This window comes from Delphinapterus leucas, chromosome 5 (genome assembly GCF_059928025.1).
Source record: "Delphinapterus leucas isolate spDelLeu-1000000601 "Yukka" chromosome 5, BTC_Dleu_Yukka2, whole genome shotgun sequence".
Lineage (NCBI taxonomy): Eukaryota > Metazoa > Chordata > Mammalia > Artiodactyla > Monodontidae > Delphinapterus > Delphinapterus leucas.
The window spans coordinates 1,062,383-1,083,150 of NC_143133.1; the positions used below are offsets into that span (position 1 = coordinate 1,062,383).

The 20,768-nt window shown below is 59.1% G+C and overlaps 2 protein-coding genes across 2 annotated transcripts in view; one reads left to right on the forward strand and one right to left on the reverse strand.

The window, feature by feature from the left end:
- FAM53A (family with sequence similarity 53 member A) overlaps positions 1-9,351 on the reverse strand; it is a 23,632-nt gene extending 14,281 nt beyond the window's left edge. Inside the window, 1 exon segment of the mRNA XM_022554853.3 lies at positions 8,436-9,351. The gene's annotated coding sequence lies outside the window, so the exon portion shown is untranslated.
- LOC149749080 (uncharacterized) lies at positions 3,126-19,549 on the forward strand. The gene is made up of 5 exons (XM_089911350.1): positions 3,126-3,216; positions 4,446-4,612; positions 5,403-5,600; positions 8,648-13,882; positions 14,003-19,549. The coding sequence occupies exons 1-4, from the start codon at positions 3,126-3,128 to the stop codon at positions 9,815-9,817; spliced, it is 1,626 nt and encodes a 541-aa protein (XP_089767476.1). The 3' UTR covers positions 9,818-13,882; positions 14,003-19,549.
- The last annotated feature ends 1,219 nt before the right edge of the window (positions 19,550-20,768 follow it).

The window sequence follows — 20,768 nt, forward strand, 5'->3', positions numbered from 1 at the left end:
TGCTCTCCATCCACAGCGCCCACGTCTGCGCCCCTCAGCCTGAAGCCCGTCCACGGGGTCTTCAGCACCCAGCATGCTTGGTGCTGACAGCACCCCTGGGCTCCCCCTGTCCTAAGTAGAGATGGCCATCTCTTCCAGCACAGCCAGGGACCCCAAGGCCCAGACAGGAGGGTCAGGGCCAGCAGTTCCCCAGGGGGCAGCTCTGCACCGGCAGTGGTTCTGCTTCAATGCGTTGCGAACCCGGGAACCAGATCAGAGCTGGCCACACCACACGCCCACCGCCAGCCCCCAGTCCCTGGGCAGGACCAGCCAAGCCACAGAACAACTCTCCCTGCCGCTCCCCACAAAGCCACCTGGGCCCCACTCAGAAATCCCTCAAGAGAGGGCCTTTACGAGGGCCCCTTCATCCCAACACGTGACAGATCAGCCTCCCTTGCTGCAACCCCCCGATGCCCACGGCACTGCCCTCTGACAGACGGCAAGGGGGCAGCGTCCTCCTCTGCCCTCTGCCCCGAGCCGACCGCTCGGGGGTCTCTCAGACCCTCCTGTCAAACCCTCTTGGTGGCACACAGCACACAAAACCCTAGAAAGGTAACAGCAGCCACGGCAAAATTTGAAAAAAATAATAAAACAACTAGTACTTTAAAAACAGGCCCCACGGTCCTTGGAGAGATGGCTGATGTCCAGGGCTGGGGCAGGGAAACGACCAGAGGAGGCTGGGGCATCTCCAGGTGCCAGAGCATCAGGACAGGAGCAAAGAGTGGTGACAGGTCCCCCAGGGCAGCTGCGAAGCGAACGAGGCAAGTGGACTATACTCCACAGAAAAAATGAGATGCACGAATCCACACTGAAGTAAATAATTGAAAAGGTGGGCTTCCCTGGTGGCGCAGTGGTGGAGGGTCCGCCTGCCGATGCAGGGGACGCGGGTTCGTGCCCCGGTCCGGGAAGATCCCACGTGCCGCAGAGCGGCTGGTTCCTTGAGCCATGGCCCTGAGCCTGCGCGTCCGGAGCCTGTGCTCCACAGCAGCCACAACAGTGAGAGGCCCGCGTACCGCAAAAAAAAAAAATAATAATAACTGAAAAGGTAAGGAAATTGGGGAGGGGGAAGCTCTTCCTTTTGGTAGAATGCCAACTAAGACACGTAGAAGGAAGGACGGAATGTCTTTTAAATCACCACCTGAAAAGCACCGCATAAAGTTCCAGGCAAGAATCATCGCTGAAGCTAAAGCCAGTGGGTGGAAGCACGAGGAGAGGCAGGGTATCACGGGGCCCCAAGGGTCTCCCTGCAAGGCGCTCCATCGTGGACCGCACAGCACAGGCGCCTGGAGGCCTCACAGGGCCCCAAAGGGTCTCCCTGAAAGGCTCTCTGTCATGAATCTCACAGCACAGAAGCCTGGAGGCCTCACAGGGCCCCAAAGGGTCTCCCTGCAAGGCTCTCCGTCGTGGACCGCACAGCACAGGAGCCTGGAGGCCACCGTGAAAGCCAGAGGCCAAGGTGAGCACAGCCTGTTCCAGGGCACAGTGACAGCATGGGACACGGGATTCCTGTCAGAAACACAGAAGCTGGATTTAGCTGTGAGGAAAAGTCAGACAAACCCAAATGAGGTGAACTGTGCAAAGTGACGGGCAGCAATCAGCAGTGTCAGGGCCGGGAAAGATGCGCACGAGGGGGTCCTGCCCTGCTGACGGCCCTGGGAGGACACGAGGTCCTGGGTCAGAAAAAGGGCTCCAGGGGACAACGCCCGACATCTGCATCGGCACGGCGGTCAGAGCCAGCACCTCGGGTCCCGATGCGACCCTCACGCTGCGCCACGTCCGACACGGACGCCAGGAGCCACGCGGCCCCCAGGGGGCACGGCCAGCTTCCACGTGGAATGGTCCTCCGCCACCACTGCAGACGTGCAAGAAAGGCAACAAAACAGCGTCAGGGCAAACACGGCTCCCGGCTGCTACGGGGCGGTGTGCGCAGGGCGCAGCAGCTGCGGACAAAGTAAGAGACGCCCAGTGGGGACGCCCAGCTGCCCACCCGGGGCTGGGGGTGGGGGCTGAGCACCGGGCAGAGGAGAACGACCGTCCTGGGTAACGTTTTCATTTTCGTCTTGGGGAAGGAACGCGTGCCACTCACAGTTGCTAATATGCAGATTCAAATCCCAGCTCCCCGGAGCTGCCCCCACGAAGAACCGAAAATGGGGGGCTTAGGACAGCAGAAACCTACTTCCTCCGGGTTCTGAGACCCAAAGCCAGAAGTCGAGGTGTCGGCAGGGTTGGCTCCTCCTGGGGCCTCCAAGGGGGGATCCGCTCCCTGTCTCCCTCCCAGCCTCTGGTGGCGGCCAGCGGTCCTTGGCATCCTTGGTTGGGTCGGCATCACACCCACCTCCGCCTCCATCCTCAGGCAGCCTCTCCTGTGCGTCCTGTATCTCTGTATCTCTTCTTATCAGGACACCAGTGATTGGGTTGAGGTCCACCCTAATCCAGTATGACTACATCTTTTTTTTTTCTTTTTTAAAAATATTTATTTATTTTTGGCCGTGTCGGGTCTTCTTTGCTGCGCTCAGGGTTTCTCTAGCTGTGGTGAGCGGGGGCTACTCTCCATTGTGGTGCGCGGGCTCTAGGTGCCCGGGCTTCAGTAGTTGTGGCTCACGGCCTCCAGAGTGCAGGCTCAGTAGTTGAGGCACATGGGCTTAGTGGCTCCGCGGCATGTGGGATCCTCCTGGACCAGGGCTCGAGCCTGGGTCCCCTGCATTGGCAGGCGGATTCTTAACCACTGCGCCACCAGGGAAGTCCCCAGTATGACTACATCTTAATTTACATCTTAATGTAAAGGTCCTGGGGTCAGGACTTGAGCAGACCTTTTGGAAGGACACACTGTATCAACCCTCAAGGCCAAGCCAGTTCCCCTTACAAGAAATCAAACGATCAGGATGGAACCTCACGGGCACAATGCATAATGCCCTGCACGTCCCTGCTCAACGGTTAGCATGACGAGCCGGGGCTGGAGCAGCTCAGGACAGCGTCCTGGCCCTGAGGGAGGCAAGCTCTCCTTGGGAACAACGCCAGCTGGTGGCAGGTGCTAGAAGGAAGTGAGCAGGACCCCATCCACGGCAGGGCGGCCTGTTGGGAGGACGATGGAGCCAACACTGAAATCTGAGCAGGAGGTGCCAGGACAGAGGGACAAACCCAGGACCCTGGGGGCCCAGGTGGACGCAGACGCCAGACGTGAGAGGACTAACCGGCCCTGCTGGCCGGGCGCTGAGGGCCGGGGAACACAGGATCCGTCCCACAAGCCCCAGGACGACTGAGGCAGACGTGTGGCCAGGGCTCCTCGGCACCCCTGGAAGCACAGGTGACCTTTGACTCCACCCACAGCCCCAGTTCAGAAGCTCCAAGACCCCACGCACACACACTGGAGCATCCCCTGAACAGGGGACAGTCTCCTCCCGTGTCAGGCGGACCCGCCGCAGAGGAGGCCCGACTGTGGACGCCTCACCACTTTTCCTACCGTGAGAAATTCAAAGCCGCTGTCCTTCCTCCAAAGGCGCTGGTCCTTCTTCACAAGCAAACCAGTGACCCGGCTGCCCACCTCCCGGGGCTCCTCTCCCTGCCCACCCCTGTGAGCCTGGGCGGCCGCAGCAGCAAAGCTGTCCCTTCCCGTCCACTCAGCAGCCCTCAGCTGGCCCCAACAAGAAGTAGCCACAGGGCTCCAACCACCAGAAACACCCCGCGTGGCTGCAGGACAGAGGCCAAAATCCTCACTCGGGGCCTCCTGGCCCCTCACATCCCCACAAAGGCACCCTCCAGGCCCAGGGGTGTCACGCACACAGTAACTGCTCAATGGGCAGCCCCACGCGTGGCCCGACCCAGACTCTGAGGGCCTCTTGGCCGGCCGCTCTGGCCCATCTCATCCTCTGGACCCCACCCTCCACAAGGGCGCCAAAGTGGCTCTGCTTTTCTGTTCTTTTCATTTCAGTTTATTGACATAGAGTCAGACAGCATTTGTAAAGCCATATATGAGTGTCTGAGGGCGGCCACACGCTGGGGGCTTAAGCAACAGACACTTACTGTCTCCCGACTCTGGAGGCTGTGCTCCCCCTGAAGGTGCCGGGGAAGAGTCTGTTCCAGGCTCTGCCCCGGCTCCTGGTAGCTCCTTGGCCTGTGGCAGCCTCATTCTCACTGTGTCTGTGTCCAAAACCCCCCTTATTATAAGGACACCAATCGTTTTGGATTAGGGGCCACCCTCCTCCAGCATGAGTTCACCTTAACTAATTACATGTGCAACAGCCCTATTTCCAAGGCACTGGGGTTTAGGATTTCAACACAATTCAGCCTACAACAAGCCACGTCTATCGTATCACGGCAACGCATAGGTTTAAAAGCCAACACTGCTGCGTTTCTGTAACGCAGAGGACGGGCGCCAGCAGTGCCTCTGCCAGGGCACTTCCCCGCAGCTCTGCACTCGTACCCCGAGTCCATGCTGGACAGTGCATGCGCACAGCTGTCCTTGGTTGTCTCTGACTTGGGGAGCATCAGGGCTGAGGTCTTGCCAGCACGTCCCCACACCAACTCCCTGCCTCCTCCGCCTCCCAGCCTCCCAGTGCGGCCCACCAACACTTCCGTAAGTCATCGCCGACATCACTCTGTCATTGTAAACAGCATCCCCAGCCGAGCCACACAGGGAGCCCGTTTCCTCAGGTTAATACTTGCCTCCTTTTTCTCCTACGCAAAGTTTCTGCCCGATACAAACTCTTCCCTCAAACTCCCCCAAAGAATTATCAACTCGGCAAGCAAGCTTCATTTGGTCAAAGACGTCAGGACGGCCGTTAGCCCGTGCACTCCTGGACCCCCGGCCTCTGCTCAGGCCGGAGTGGCACTGGCCAGCTGGGCCCTGGGCCTCACCCTCACCTTGTGGCTTCCTGAGCAGGGTGCCTGGCGGGCGTGTGATGCCCGCGCCCCTTCTCTCCTCCCTGGATGCCTGCCGGACTTTCTGACTCTTCTGTCTCCCAGGGCTGGGAAACATACACAGGGCCTTGAGAAGGGTCTTCTTAACCAGGAACCCGAGCCACTGGGGCCTCGGAGGTTCGACAGCGTCACTGCCGAGCCCCTCCCGTCCCCCCTTGCCCTGGTCTGTTTCAGGGACAGCCGGTGCTCTGCGTTGCGCTCCTGGGCTGGCCCTCCCTGATCGTCCGTCTCTGTCTCGTTTTTGTTGCTGTCGATCTGTTTCCACAATGGCCAACACCTCATCTTCCACGCCTTCCAGTGACATGTTTATTTCTGCTCCCCTGTTTAACCCGAGGGCCCCGGCACGCCTCTGAGCGCCGTGAGCCTCCGTGTGTGCTCATCTATGAGGCTCTGACCCAGCACAGGGCTCTCCTCCTAACAGTTCCTTCGTCCTGTTCCTGCTATAGTGTCTCGGTTCCCTCAGCCAACTCTGCTCAGCTGGACTCAGCTTCAGGCCGGAGGTGTCCCCTGCGCCCATCACCCTGCTCCCCTTTCACGCTGGGAGGGGCCTGCACGGCGTCTCCATCGAGGGCCACCCGGCACTCGGGGAGGTCAGTGAGGACACGCCGAACAGGTGGATCCGCGTGGACAGCAGGCTGCAGACGGCAGCAGCCCGGGCTGGGGGCGGGGGGACAGGGCCACTGGAAATGCAGCCTCCCTCCAGCCCTCAAGCCGGACCCAGCCCTGGCTGCAAACCAGACCCCGGGCCCGAGCCTGGGCTCTGGACAGGCTGCTCCAGCTCCCCCGCCAGCTCCTGAAGCGCGAAACGGGGAGAAAAGTTTCCAGGACCTGCTCAGTCAGTGGTGCCAGAGCGCGGGGAGGCCAGAGCCAGGCCACTTTAGACCCAAGAGCATCGGTTCTGGGGTTTTCACAGAAAAGACAGCACGGAGCCCCCGGCGCCGCAGACCCAGCAGCGTGTCCCCAGTTCCAGGCGCGTCGTGCAGTCACAAGCTCGAGGCCGGCACAGCGGCACCACCTCCAGCTTCTCAGAGATTTTCTTTCATTTTCTCACCAAGAACACTCGAACAAAACTTGGAACCTGACTGGACATGAGTTATTAACTAGCACCGTTTGTGTGCTGGTCTCAGCGGCCCCCAGGAGAAGGTGGAGCTGAGGTGCCCCTCGACCGGACAGAGGCGAGGTGACCTCCGGGCACTGCAGAGGCCTGGTGCCTTTAGAGACACACCCTGGAGGCACCACGCACGGGGCGATCACAGTGATGGAGAGGCCAGCCACCCCGATCCCCACATCTTCCCAGCCCCGGAGCCAGAATGTCCCCCGAAGGGACGCTCAGCCCCAGCCCCCGGCCAGTCAAGCTCCTCCAAATTCCGGGCCCTGAGACCCTGAGCAGTAATAAATGAGCGTTGCTGTTTGAAGCCACCAGTTTTGGAGTGAATTTGTTGTGCTGTCATAGTAACCAAAGCAGTGACACTTAGCAAAGCGAAGGGAGCCAAGCGTCCCCCTCGAGCTGCTGGAGCCAGTCACGGTCCCGACTCCTGCATCACATGGAGGCGGGGAAGGAAAGGGGAGTGGCCATGTCCCCACGCTGCATACAGACCACAAGGGAAAAGTTACTGCAGCCGCCGCAAACGCCCGATGATTTTCAGTTGGCGGGGTCTGGGGTACGACTCCACATCAGGGGTTCGGTGCCTTCCCTAACAGGGCACATTCGGTGCCACACTCATGACCCCTGGGAAAGTCTGAGGCAAAGACAGCCCTGTGTCAGTGCCACCGAAAAACTGTGCGCAAGGCCACCGAAGTCTTTTCGAAAAGACTTCAAAACAAAACGAGAAAAGAAGACAGAAATCACCTGTCCTAACTAACCAACATCTTGCTAATATTAAAATACACAACTGGAGGGTTTAGACAACAGGAGTTTTAGTTTAAAGTTGCCCGGAAACCATGTTTGAACTGTGACCTTTGCAAGGCAACAAGGAGAAGAAACTTACATGATATCAATAAAAAGGAGACTATGCCCATTACCTCCCTGCTAGTGCGTGCAGAGTGCACCGCGCTGCAGAAGAGACACCACACCCAGAAATATCGTTCTGAGAAAGGATGTAGGGTGGGCTCTGATCAGCTGGACAGAAGGCCCAGGGTCAGACCCCGGCTGGCCTGCTTCGAGCTGGGCTCTCCCAGGTCCGTGACGTCACGTCTCTGGGAAAGAACCAGCCACATCATGAGGCTGCAAGGAATCAAATTAAGAAACACGCGTGAAAGTGCTGGGTCCCCGGCACACGTGTTAAATTACGACCACTTATAACAAATGCTTAAAAGACTGTGAAAGTCCACTTTCCTTTCAAAAATATTACAGCAGAAAAAGCCAAAAGGGTTTATATAAAAATTTTAATTTGCTTTAAAAAAAAAAAAAAGTCGTTTTTGAATGTCTGCAATGCACCTGTAAAAAACACCAGACTGGGGCTTCCCTGGTGGCGCAGTGGTTGAGAGTCCGCCTGCCGATGCAGGGGACGCGGGTTCGTGCCCCGGTCCGGGAAGATCCCACATGCCGCAGAGCGGCTGGGCCCGTGAGCCATGGCCGCTGAGCCTGCGCGTCCAGAGCCTGTGCTCCACAACGGGAGAGGCCACAACAGTGAGAGGCCCGCACAACGCAAAAATAAACAAAAAACACCGGACTGTTGCCCTGGTTCTTTTATCTACCAGCAAACAAACAGGCCTCCTATGTGCCTGCTCCCTGTGCACCCAGGTGCGCATGAGCAAATGTCTCCATAACCAGGAAAGGTCCTGATGCACCCACTTAAAAAGGAAAAAAAAGACAATAACGTTGGCAGCCTCTCCATTACACATTCCCAGCAGCTACAAGAACGCCTCTCCTCTCCCCAAATCCAAAGTAAGTCAAAAAAATGTAGGGATCCACCCAAAGAGCAAACCCTTTACACCACACGTGCCACCCACCCGTGATCCTTAACCAAGGCCTAATGGTTCTCTGGACAGTGAACCATGGAAGGAGACCAGTTTAAAGAAAAGCCACTGTTCCTAACCAACTGCTATCTCAATTTCAACTGGGGGGTAATATTCCAGAACTTCAAAATCAAACTGTTTCCCGGCCTTCTACCATCTGACTGCTAAGGCTGCGCTTCCCTGTCCGGACCTGCTTTGATAAGACAGTGAGATGAAGAAGCAGAACCTATAAGCTCAAGTTAAATTTCTTAAACATTGTGAAACTGAAGCCATTCTTGAAGTCAAACAAACCTATCTAGAAAAGCTCTCAATACAAAGAGGTCATCATAAACTCAACTAAGTAGTGAGTGACTGAGTTAAAAACAAAAGTAAAGTTGTGGAAGCTTAGAGTCAAGTACAGGTAGCCCATGACCAAATGCAAACAACTGGAGTCAATTTAACACAGACATAACACTTCAGATCTGCGACTGTACTTGGAGTAAAGGGAAAATAAAGTAGAAATAAAGAAAAACACACTCTACCTAACGCACCTCTCTCCACTCCCAGGAAAAGTCTGAGAGACTCAACCCTCGTCTATGCAGAGAAAGCAGCTTCGGAATCCACTTCCAATCACCTTCCACAGTTCGCCGGGGAGGGTCTGGTCTCCCCCGTCGTGCGGGTCCACCTTTGGGCTCCCTTGACGCACAGTTTATCACGTCCAACTTCCTGCTTCTCTCTCGCTGCAAGATGACAGGCACATGAGTCCCGGGAACCGCTCAGGCCGCGCGTCTCGGCACCGGAACGACGACAGCTCGCAAAGGCGACACCCAAAGTCGGTTCAGCAAGTGGCAGCGCGCCCCAGGCAGGGCCCCTTACAGCCAAAGGGCGCGTAGAGTGTACGGGGCCCCGGGTGCGCAGGCTCTCGGGGCGCGCGGGGGTCCCGGGGCGCGGGGCTCTTGGGGAGCAGGGATTCCGGGGCGCAGGAGTCCCAAGGCCAGGGATTCTCGGGGCGCGCGGGGGTCCCGGGGTGCGCGGAGCTCTCGGGGCGCAGGGGGCCCGGGGCCCGGGGCTCTTGGGGCGCGCAGGGGGCCCCGAAGTGGGCAGGGTCTTGGGGTGCAGGGGGACCGGGGAGTGGGGGGCCCGGGGCCCGGGCCGGTCCGGGGGTGGTGCGCGCGACAGGAGTCCCAACCCCAGGTCGCGAGCCCCCGGGTCCCCGCGCCCTCAGCGACCCGCCCGCCTTGCTCTCCGTGTGCAGCGGCGAAAACGCTCGGCACCGACGCGAGTGGAAAAGCATCGGGCCGCGCGGGCCGGGCTGAGCGCGCTGACAGGAGCGGGCACCCTCTGGCCCAAGTTCACGCGCGGCCCCGCGCGGGCGGGCGCACGCACGGCCCCGGGTGCGCGCACGCACGCCCCGGGTTCTCGCGGGCCACGCCGGGCTCCGCACCTGAGCTCGGCCGGGCGGGCTGAACGAGGGAGGTGCCGGCCCTCAGGCCGCGCTCCTCCCTCAAAGGACGTCGCGCCTCAGAGGCAACAGGACCGCGGCCGGCGCCCCGCCCCCACGACACAGGCCCCGCCCCGCGCCACCGCCCCGCCCATCAGCTGGCCGGCACTCGCCTTCCCACAGCCGCGCCGCTCCGAGCGCATGAGAGGCGGGGCCTATGTCGTGGGGGCGGTATCTCGGTCGGCGAGTGGGCGGGGACTTACGGCGGAAGGGGCGTGCCTTGTGGGGCGGGGTTTCAGCCAAGGGGGCAGGGCCTGCGCATGCCGGGGCTTGTTTCCGCGGCGGGCGGGCGAACGGCGCGTGCGCCGTGCTGCCCCCGGCCCCGGGTTCGGGGCTACACCCACCCACCTACGTGCGCGCCTGCGGGCGGTGGGCGTGAGCCAGTGTCCAGGAAGGCGAAGGCGGGCGGCGACGGCGACCTGAGGCAGCGGGAAGGCACGCTCGGCGCAGGGGCGAGTGGCCTCCCCGGCGCGAAGGGCTCGGCCCCGCCGGCGGCCCGGCCGTTCGGGGTCCCCACTCCCCACACCGTACGCCCCGGAGCCCTGGTTCGGCCTCGCCGCCCACCGCGCCCTGCCTGTGACCTGCTGTGTGACCTCGAGCAAGTCTCTTGCCTTCTCCGGTCTCCCGGCGACTCCGCCCTGTGCGACCGGCAGGGCGGCAGGGGCTCAGAGGCCGTGGTTAGCGCTCCTGGCAGGAGAGAAGTGTGGGCCTTCGTCCGAGCACAGTGACGGCTGAGACCGGACCTCTGGGAGGTGAGGCTGGCGGTCAGGGGACTGGCCCTTGGAAGGGGCCCTGCCTCGCCCTCCAGCCTTCCATCCTGGGTGCCGGTTGGGTCCTGACCCAGGCCCACAGGCCCACTGGCCCCCGCATCAGACCCGCCCTGCTGGCCCAGCTCAGGGGGCAGCTCTGAGGCCGGGCGTCTGCGTGGGCTTGTTTCAGACGAGATGGTTCATTAAACGGGTAAGGGCAGGCAAACGCTCCTCACTCGTGGGAGGGGGTCACTGGGGCTGGGAGAAACGTTAGGGACCCTGTGGCCCACAGTTCCCCCACTTGAGTCTCCAGGCCCTGAGCTTTGTGCAGGTAGCAAGAAGGGGTTCAGATGGGAAAGAGCCACCTGCCACCTGTGTGTTCACTCTTGGCCTGGGGGCAGGGGCATTGACGAGGGGCTCCACGCTGACCAGGCCCTGCAGTGGGCCCTGAGGCCAGACAAATGCATGACAGGGATGGGGTGGCGGCTCTTTTAGCTGGAAAAGGGAGTGGCATTGGGAAGAAACCCGAAGGAGGTGAGAATGGAAGCCTCCTGGGCATTCCTGGGGTTGGGTGTTGGGGGAGACATCAGGGGTGTGGCCCCTGAGCGCCAGGCCAGGGCCTCCATGCAGTTTCTGGGCCTGGTGAGGCCTGTCCTATACAGGTTTTAGAGCCGAGCCAAGCCACCTGTCACCAGGACTGGCGGGGAAGAGTCCCCCTGCAGGCACCTGGAAGAACTGGAGTCCCGGCATAGCTGGTGCAGGGAGCAGGGCCAGCGATAGATGGGGGCGGGGGGCACGGCGATGTGGGCGCCCAGGCCGCTTCCACGGGCATCCACACCGCCATCCTTTAATCCCCTCCAAGAGTCAAGCGGTGCTGGTCAGGTTCCCCGAGGACAAGTGGCTCTGTGATCCAGGACGGAGCAGGACACAGACACCTGGGGGCACCTGTGTGGGGGAGGGGAGCTGGGTCTTCTGCTGTAGCCCATCTGGACCCGTGATGACCACCTCAAGTCACCAAGGTCACCTTTGTGTTTGTCAGAAGCCTCCGGACTGATTAAGTTGTATCCCCCTGCCGCTCAGCCCTTATTTGCATATTTACTGAAGGTTTCCAGTGGATCAAGAGAGGTAGTCTGTGCCCCATTAATGTCTCTCATTGGATCTAATGATTTCACATAAAACTGAAGAGCATCTCAGAACCCTCCTGCAACCGGGGACAAAGTTGTGGGGATGGAGTTACAGACCAGAGGTCCTTGCCAGCTCTTGCTGGCTCCTGCCGCTGTGGCTGTCCCATCAGGAGGGCTTGGCCCACACTAGTGCCCTTTGTCAGGCCCTGCATGGATTAGCCCGAGGGAGGGAAGGTGCTAGAACCGACCCTTTCAGATCGGGAGGCTGAGGCACAGAGCAAAGGGACTCGTCCCACCCCGGTGCTCATCCTCCCTCTGCCGGAGCCTTGTTAGGAGTGAGGACAAGCCCCCCCAGCCTGTGACCCCGCCCAGAGCGGCCAGGAGCAGCAGAAGGGGCACACCGCATGCACGGTGGCTTTTGACCTCTGCTGGGGGTGGGAGGTGCGGGGGCACCCTCCAGGAGGCGGAGCTGGAGCTGCCTTAAAGCCAGCAGCGCTTTCATGCTTTCACCAGGAGCCACAGGGCTGGGCACTGGGCACACGGGCGGACGAGGGCAGATGCTCACTCTACGCTGTGCCCTACGTAGGGGCCGTGAGGCCCGGGACCTGCCACCGGCCGGAGACACCCACGCACAAAAGGTAGTCACCGGTGCCCAGCCGCGATGCACTATGGAGCGAGCTAAGGAATACGAGGGCGGGTGGGCTGGTGGGAAAGCTCCTAATCTGGGCTAGGAAGGGCCTGGAAGAGGGGATGTCCCTTGGGGGTTTAAAGCCCAGTGGAAGTGAGAGGAGGAGCAGGCAAAAGTCAGGAGGTTGAGCCCTGGAAGGAGAGTCTCCAGGAGGCCCCTCTCGGCCCCAAAGCCTGAGGGGACATCTCCACCCTCCACCCAGGGCCCTGCCCCGTCCCTCCCTGGCCTTCCTGGCCCAGGGTGCCCTTCGCTGACGCCCGGCACTCAGACTGGGCTGAGGAGAGAGCCTTTTAGACAAGCCTCTCTGGGTCCCCAGGGGCCTGGATGGCTTTCTGATGGGAGGGCAGGAGTGGAACCCCTCTTTTGACCCAGGGGCTAACCTCCAGTAGCGAGAGCCTACCCTGGGCTGCCCTGGCCTGCCATCCACCAGTGTCCGCCTCTGGGTGCGGCCATCCTGTTTCCAGAGAGTCCTGGGTCCAGTCCTTCCCTTCAGGCTCAGCTCCCACTTCTCAGATAAGAAAACCGAGACCCAGGGAGGTTGTGACATTTGTGCCAGAGATGGGTCTGGAAACCGGCCACTCAGAGCTGGAGTCCGGGTCCTCCTCCAGCCCAGCACCAGCCTTGACAGCCACCGAGGTAGTCTGGACCGACGGGCTCAGCAAGTCAGGCAGCCCAACTCCGGGGTGCCACTCATGCACCTGAGCCACCTGGCGGCCCTGGGGCCTCCCTCCTTCCAGAGGGGTCTGCCGGTGCCCAGGCCCCGAGGTGCTCCGGGCTTCGCGTTGGGAGAAGGGCAAGCCAGCAGGGCCACTGCGAGGAGGCTGCATGGGGTGGCTGAGTGTCCCTGTGGGGCGGGGGAGCTGCCCCCTGGCTGGGCCGTCGGGAAGCCCCAGGGGAGCAGCTGATGGTCAGAGCGGGGCCTCACGAGCAGGGCCGAGGGCAGGGGTGGAGCCGGTCATCGGGCCAGGGCGGCAGGAGGCCAGCACGGGGGCTCTGAGGAGGTCCAAGCAGAGACCACGGGCCAGGGCTGGGCGCTGGGGGCGGCGGTGGGACAGCCCAGCCCCAAGTCAGGGGTGGGCTTCGAGGAACATCACGAGGTGAGACAGACGTACAGAGACCAGAAAGGGGGTTACTGGCTGTCCAGGGCTGGGGGCCGGGGAACAGCGGAGGCATGCAGGGTTCTTTGTGGATGTGAAACGTTGACTGTGGTGAGGAACACGCAACTCAGTGGCCCTAAAAGCCACTGAATTGTGCACTTTGTGAATTGCACAGTATGTGAACCGTTCTCAACAATGCTGCTTAAAAAAGAGAGAAATCGGGACGTAGGCAGCCTCCCCAGGGGGCTCGTCAGGGCCAGAGGCACACCCTCCCCCAGCCGGACCAGAAACGCTCCTTTCCTGGACCTTAGAAGCAGCTGACGGACCCTGGGGGCAGCGCCCAGACCCCACGGGAGCTCAGTCCTGTCCGTTTCCCTACTTGGAGTCCCTTTGGCATCTCTGATCCCACATCCTCCATCCTTTTCCCTTCCTTTCCACGCAGTTGCAGAGCCGGGACCACTGTGCCATCCCTGGAGTGGTCTGCACGTGGCTGCTGCGGCCTGTGGGCAAAGCCCAGCGCCGGCTCCTTCCTCTGGGTTTCCTGCCAACCGGCAGTCAGACCCAGGGCTTCAGTCAGACTCAGCTTTGGTAACTGGCCAAACTACAGGTGGTGCTGGGCAAGGCTGGGGCGGCTCAAATGCCTGGCTGTGTCACTTGGAAGTCTGAGTGGCCGTCCCAGGGGAGACCCTCCACTGCCTTCTTTGTCACTGATCGTCGGAGTCCTTGTGCAGACACCGTCCAGTGTGGGCCCTGCAGGGTGCAGCTTGGTCCGGTGGCCGCCGGAGAGACGCTGGGATCATCCCCTCCCGCCACCGGCTCTCACGAGTGAGGTAGCTCCCACCAGCCTCCAGAAGTGGCCCATTTCTCTTTTTCCAAGGTATCATTCTGAACTTGTGAACTTAAACATTTTGATGGGTTTTAATCCATGGCATTTTTTATCCCCACTGAAGATCAGGTTGTTGCAGTCTTGGCCAGTGAGGGGGTCTCTCCAGGCCACTGCCAGCTGCTTTGGACATGACGCTACTGGACCTCAACGCAAGGCCCCCGGCCTGATGCTGTGCCCAGGCTCGCGGTGGACACTCCTGCCCCATGCCTCGGACAGGCCGCTTCTCCAAGAGGCCCTCATCGTGAGAAATGCTATTTCAAGACAACGGTGTGGGGCTTCCCTGGTGGCGTAGTGGTTGAGAGTCCGCCTGCCGATGCAGGGGACGCGGGTTCGTGCCCCGGTCCGGGAGGATCCCACATGCCACGGAGCGGCTGGGCCCGTGAGCTATGGCCGCTGAGCCTGCGCATCCAGAGCCTGTGCTCCGCAACGGGAGAGGCCACAACAGTGAGAGGGCCGCGTACCGCAAAAAAAAAAAAAGACCACGACATGGGGGCAAGGGATGGGCACTGCCAGGTTGCTTACTGTTTCTAGACCTTCAGCACAGAGCTAGAGGGAGATAAGAATGATATAGATATCGGTTAATATAGGTGACGTATAGATACACAATACATACATAGGATCTCTGGCAACCACTGATCTGCTCCATTTCTGTAACTGTCTCTCCCCCAACGTTACACAGGAGGAAGCACATAGAACACAGCCTTTTAGGTTGACTGTTTCCGCTCAGCCTGACCCTCTGGAGATACGCTCGGGGCTGTTTGTCCTAACAGTCCGTGCCTTTGTGACGTGGAGTATTGGGTGCTGGGGCCACCGAGGGTTTACCCTCACCCGACAAAGAACGCCGGGTCCTTACAGGCATGGCTGTTACAGGTGCGATGGTGCCCTCGGGGCTCCCCGTGCGGCCCAAGACCCAGAGCTGTTCCGTAAGATCTTCTCTACTTTCGACGTGTGCATTCTTCTTCAGCACAGAGGACCACACAGGAGACGCGCCGTCTGGAAGATCCATCCCACAATTACTCATTCAGTTTTCCCAACAATATGATCGCTAAAAACATGAAGTGTTTTTGCACCTCTGCCCTCTCTCCCTACCCTCCTCCAGGCTGCTGCAGGCCCCACTCTCCCATCGCAGCCTTGCCGGCCCGGGCCCCGAAGTAGCTGTGCGTGTGACACTGTCCTCGGTGCCCACGCTGACGCGTCTGATCACATCAGCGGCAGATCATCTTCCCGTAGATTCTCGGGAAGGGCTCACAGGAACAAGATCTCTGAATTCTGAGCTCTCCCACGTGGATGACAACTTTTCTGTGCCCTTTGTACTTGCAAGTGAGTTTTTTGGATATAAAATCCTTGGTGTACACTTTCTTTCTTCAAATATCTGAAACATGTTACTCCATTGTCTTCTGGAATAAAGTATTGTTGTCAAAAAGTATGATAGTCTAAAATCAAAAAATAGAATTTTTTTAAAAAAGTAAAAATATAAAAAAATAAAAAAGTATGATAGTCTAATATTCTTTCCTATATAAGTAACGTGCTTTTTTCAAGATGCCCAAAGGATTTTTTTTTCTTTTCTCTTTAAAGTCCAGTAACTTTTCTAGAATGTGTCTGTGTTGGTCATTCTGAGCCAATATATCCAGGAACATGGTGTGCCCTTTCAACATGTAATTTTGCCTCTTTTGTATTCCAGGAAAATTGTCAAGAATGATCATCTCCCCCAGGATAAAATCTTGCAAAACTCCAGTGCACTGTCATAACCAGTGAGCGCCCGTCCACACTGGGGGTGGCCTGGGGTTTGCTTGGCCACTGCCTGTAGAAGGACATGTGGATTGTTCTCGTCTGGGGCTGTTCCACACTCGACCGTTAGGGACATTCACACCCAGGTTTCTAGTGAACATGCGTTTTCAGTTCTGGGATAAATGCCCAGGAGCACAGTTACCGGCTCCGGTGGTAACTGTCCGAGTACCTTCCAGAAGGGCTGCGCCACCTCCCCTGCCCGGTGTTCACCAGCCCTCGCTGTGTCCCTGCGCTGACGTCAGCACTGGTGGCTGGTTCTCAGCCACGTTTCCCTAACGAGCAGTCTCGCTGGACACCTTCTCACACATCCTCTGCCCCTGTGTCCTCTCCATGACTTGCCTCCCTCCTCACGCCCCCTGCTCCTCTTCTAGCTGGACTGCTTTTCACTGTGACTTTGGGGAGTTCTCCTTTATCCCAGGAGAACCCCTGTCAGATACGTCCCCCGAGCCCACCGCCTGTCCTTCCGCCCTCTCAGCAGGGCCTTGCCCAGAGCAAGTCTTTGATTGTGATGAGGTCTTGTTTAACCATTTTCCCTTTTGCGGCGCATGCTTTTGGTGTCCAGTCTAAGCACTGCCTCGCCCTAGAGCCCAGTTTTCTACAAGTTTTATACTTTTGCACTTTACACTTAAGTCTGCGGTCCGTTTTAAGTTAACTTTCATGTAATAGGAGACTGAGGTGCCGGCAGACGTCCAGCTGCCCAGCAGGGCCTCTCACGGCATGTCCCCAGGTGGCTCCAATGGCCCCTCTGCTTGAGGGTGGGCTGGCACCATAGCCCAAGACGGGACCCCCACCATGCTGTGTCTGCTGGCACTCTCATTTGCTCTGGTGAAGCAAGCCCACCTGGCAAGGAGTGAGGGCGACCTCTGGCCCATGGGGCACACGCTGAACACAGCAGTGGACATGGCTCCTCCCTGGTCGAGCCTTCAGATGACACCCCAGCCCCAGCCGATGCCCTCTTTTTTTTTTTTTAATATTTTATTTATTTATTTGGCTGCGCCGGGTCTTCTATATGGCACGTGGGATCTTTAGTTGTGGCAGGTGGGATCTAATCCCCTGACCAGGGATCGAAGCCAGGCCCCCTGCACTGGGAGCGTGGAGACTTAACCACTGGACCACCAGGGAAGTCCCCCCCAGCCGACGCCTTGATTGCAGCCCCTTGAATGCAAGGACCCGACCGAGCCACAGAAGCTGGGGGATAAGTACCGTCTTGTAAGCCACAAGTTTGGGGTGACCTGTTCCACAGCAGCAGGTAACCAACACGGCTCGCGCCACCTGCCCGCATCGGTGGCAAGGCCCCACTTGGCACTCCCGCCCAGGGAAGGGAAGGGGCTTCCTCTGCCTTCTTCCTAAGGAGCACAGCAAGTGCACTGATGGCCACCACACCTGGAAAGCCCCTCAAGATCGCACACGCCACATGCCCCTCGCATGGCTTGGCGTTCACGCAGGGGAGCGGCAAGCACTGGACTGGCTCCAGGGCCCCTCCCTGGGCAGACTGACCATCTCTAGGCCTCCGGGAAGCAGCTTCGATGCCCGTGTGTAGTGGGTGCCCACTTCCTAAGTGCCTGAGGCCCATCCCTGCCCTCCCGTCAGTGAAGGAGTTAATGGACATGTGGGTTTTGTCGGCACCTTAAATGGGGCCTTCGGCAACCTCGACTGCTGCCGTCGCCCAGCATCATTAGCTCGCGGCATTCATTCTCTCCTCTAATCCTCAGAGCCAGCCTAGGAGGTAGCTGCTACTGCCCAGGTCTTATCCACGGGGACATGAAGGCCCCGTCACACAGCGGAAGAGGCAGAGCTGGCACCGCAGGGCAGGGCCGCATCCCACATGCCATACGTTGAATGCGCCTGCGATGTGCCAGGTGACAGGCTCTGGCTACACTGTACAGAGTCGGTGCCTTTTGGAAGGTCAGTCACAGAGCCTCAGTGCCAGCGTCAGAGGCTTTGTTTCTTCCACCCTACACTGAGGGAGCATTTTTCCGGAAAACTTCATGTGCATCTTCGAAATGTGAGTTTTCCAAAGTGGCTTTGATCCCATTAAAGTCTGCACGTTACAAAGCAAACAATGACAACAGAGCAACAAAACTCCAAAATAAAAAACCCTCAAGACTCTTTTGTTTTGTTTTGTTTTTTGGTCGCGCTGCGTGGCATGCAGGATCTTTGTTCTCCAATCAGGGATCGAACCCGAGCCCCCTGCAGTGGAAGCACTGAGTCTTAACCACTGGACCGCCAGGGAAGTCCCCCCTCAAGATGCTTAAACGTAAAATATACAGACTGACGATCGAAAAGGCACACGTCCCCCCTCCCCCCGACCCAGGTTCCAAGAAGACACATTAACTGCAAGGTACTTCCGGTTTGTCAAGTAGCGTCACATGACTCTACCTGAGCGGCTTTTCGAGTTTGCCTACACGGGCAACCACGCTCCTGTAACCCCTCCGTTAACTAGAAGAGCCACCCACACGGGTGGAAGAGCAGCCTTTTGGTTCAGGTGGGCTGCTGACTCACCTGGGAGGATCTGTCACCATCTTCCTCTCAGAGGCGGAGGGACCAGCAACCTGATGTCAGGATCCCGGCGGGCCGGCAGGAGAGGACGACATCACGGCACAGCAAGGAAGCGAGTTGGGGATGGACGATGACAGCCCTGATAAGCTGCCCACATCTGCACTCAGGAGACAGGAAAATGAACCTCCACTGGGAACGAGATCGCAACCAGCCTGGCACCGTGCAGAATTAATCATGCTGGACAAACGTAATGGAGTTCTGACACCTCTGGGTTCAATGTACGAGAGTCAAGAATAAAGAGCCCTCAGTCCCAGCCGATGGGCTCCTTGTTACACTCACACGGAAGAACCAGCTCACGTTAACAGCACTAAAGAGCAAGAACTCAAGCCTGAAGACTGATTTCCCTGGTGCTTAAGAGCATTCTAAGAATGTAGGTGTGAAGCAAAAGCCAGTAGCCGGGGTGACTCTTCCAGAACCTGAGTCAGATATCATGGCCCCTGCTCAAGGGCCCCTGGCTGCCCACCCCAGACTGCACCCGTCACTCCCTGCTCCAGCCAGCCTAGCCTCCCTGCCCACTACTTAGGGCCACCGCAGGCCACGCTCTGGCCACAAATGATCTACGGCCTTCCCGAGGCCCCCAAGTCTCACTCTGCATCAGCACCAGCCCGACGTCCCGATCCCGTCACAGGAACAGGCTCTGATGGAGGAGTCCCCCAAACCCAGCTCCTGGGGCGAAGAGAGACGACTTACGTGCACTCTGTCCCCAGGACCCGCCACACACACACCAACATACGATGGGCCAAGCCTGGCGTAACTGCTTCGGCCGCTCCTGTAGGGGCAGGGGGTACGGGGGGAGGGCTGGGCAGGTCTCAGTCCTGCTGCATCGGTGACTCTCCACGCCTCTGGGATCCACCTGTGAATCACGCTCCCTTTTCCATGAAACGCAGCCTGTGTTCGCAGCTGTGTAGCTTCTTCAACCTGCCTCCTGACACTAGAATCTTGAGGCTCCAAAGGCCTCTTTTCATTCTATACTGCCCGTCCATTTCAGTCCAAGCTGGCAGTGTTTCTGCCAATACGATTCTTTCAAAAGCTTTTTGAGTCTCCTGTGACTCTTACTGCGGTTCGATTCATTAGACAACAGCCACACGCACAGGTCTCCTCAAAATAAGCCCTTCTCTGCCTTGGGCTACTGGGGGACATAAGCTTCTTAGACGTCCTGTTGTCTGATACAAAGGCTCTCGAACTTCCGAGGTCCTAACCAAGCATTTGACAGCCACGGCCTCAGCTTCACTGCAGACCCGTCTCCCCCGGCATCCTCTGGGTTTGATCTTTGCTCTGAAGCCGTTTCTTCATGTTCACCTTGTTTGCCACCCAGGAAGGTGGACATAGCTGAGACCACAAAGGGCTCCCCCCATCCCCGCAATTAAACAGCCCTTCCCTCTGTGTTCTCGCCTCTCGGAATGAGCCGTGGGAAGTCAGAGGCAGCTCCGAGGGTCTGCCTAGAAACCCTACCGGCCCATCCAGGCCATAGGTCAGTGTTTTCCACCACCCTGTGCGCAACAGGGCTGCCAGCGGTCACTACGCAGCAGGGGTCCACTTTGCTTCGGTTCCCAGTGTTCTCACCCGTCCTGGGCAGCCTCCTCCAGGCCCCGAGGCGTCCCCTGCCCCCCTTCACAGCTCTTGTCTTTCTCAAACAGGCTCCAGCCCACACCAGCTGCCAAGCCTCTCCCATGTCTGAGCACTGCTGGGGTTCCGTACACCATATTCCTACCCCAGGGCCTTTGCACTTGCTGCCCTCTGGGGTGAATGCCCCCGCCCCACCCCGGCAGCACATCTCTGCTCACACACCACCTAATAGGGCATCTCCCAGCCGCCCCCTGCCCTGCTTCGCTGCCCTCCTACCCTGTAACCTGACACCATATTTGCTATCTTCTGTCCCCAAGAGCGTGAGTGCAGACTTCGGGGCACCCTGTCTCCTGTGTCCCAACATCCACGAGGCTGCCTTACATACTACGAGCTCAACACATGTGTGAAGCCAACAGGAAGGGCTTCTGGCCTTTCAAAGCACCTTGAACAAAGTGACCGATGCCCACCCCTTGCTTAAAGGGAGCTCAGCATCACTTCAAGGGGGTGTCCACAGGGCACGAGCTGCCAGGGGCTACGCGTGCCGCTGTGGGTGGGGCAGCCCCTCAAGCGGGCCGTCGGCTCTGGCGTGGACTGCCCAGCCTTGGTCTGTCTCAGGACACAGGGAAAGGCCCTGTCACCCCAGCTGCCAACCAAGCAGCAAGCCGAGGCCCCTGGCTTCCTAGTAAGTCTGTGGGCACACACTCCCTTTAACCAGGAAAGCCTGGGTCCAGGGAAAGCACACACCGGGCCCACCGCTGACACCAGGTCTGGACCCGGCTCCAGCCCAACCAAGACCCCAGGCCAGAGCTGCAAACCTATCAAAATGTAGGGCTCCTCGCCAGGCAGGGCGGGGCCACAAGCCCAGGCACGACATTCCCACCACTGCGTGCCACCCTCCCTGGGCACAAGCCAAGGGC

Coding starts and splice junctions, on each gene's coding strand:
- LOC149749080 (XM_089911350.1), top strand. CDS start 3,126: ATGGAGCCAACACTGAAATCTGAGCAGGAGGTGCCAGGACAGAGGGAC. Junction 4,613..5,402: donor TGCGGCCCACCAACACTTCC/GTAAGTCATCGC, acceptor TTCCTGCTATAG/TGTCTCGGTTCCCTCAGCCA. Junction 5,601..8,647: donor TGGACAGCAGGCTGCAGACG/GCAGCAGCCCGG, acceptor GCAAGATGACAG/GCACATGAGTCCCGGGAACC.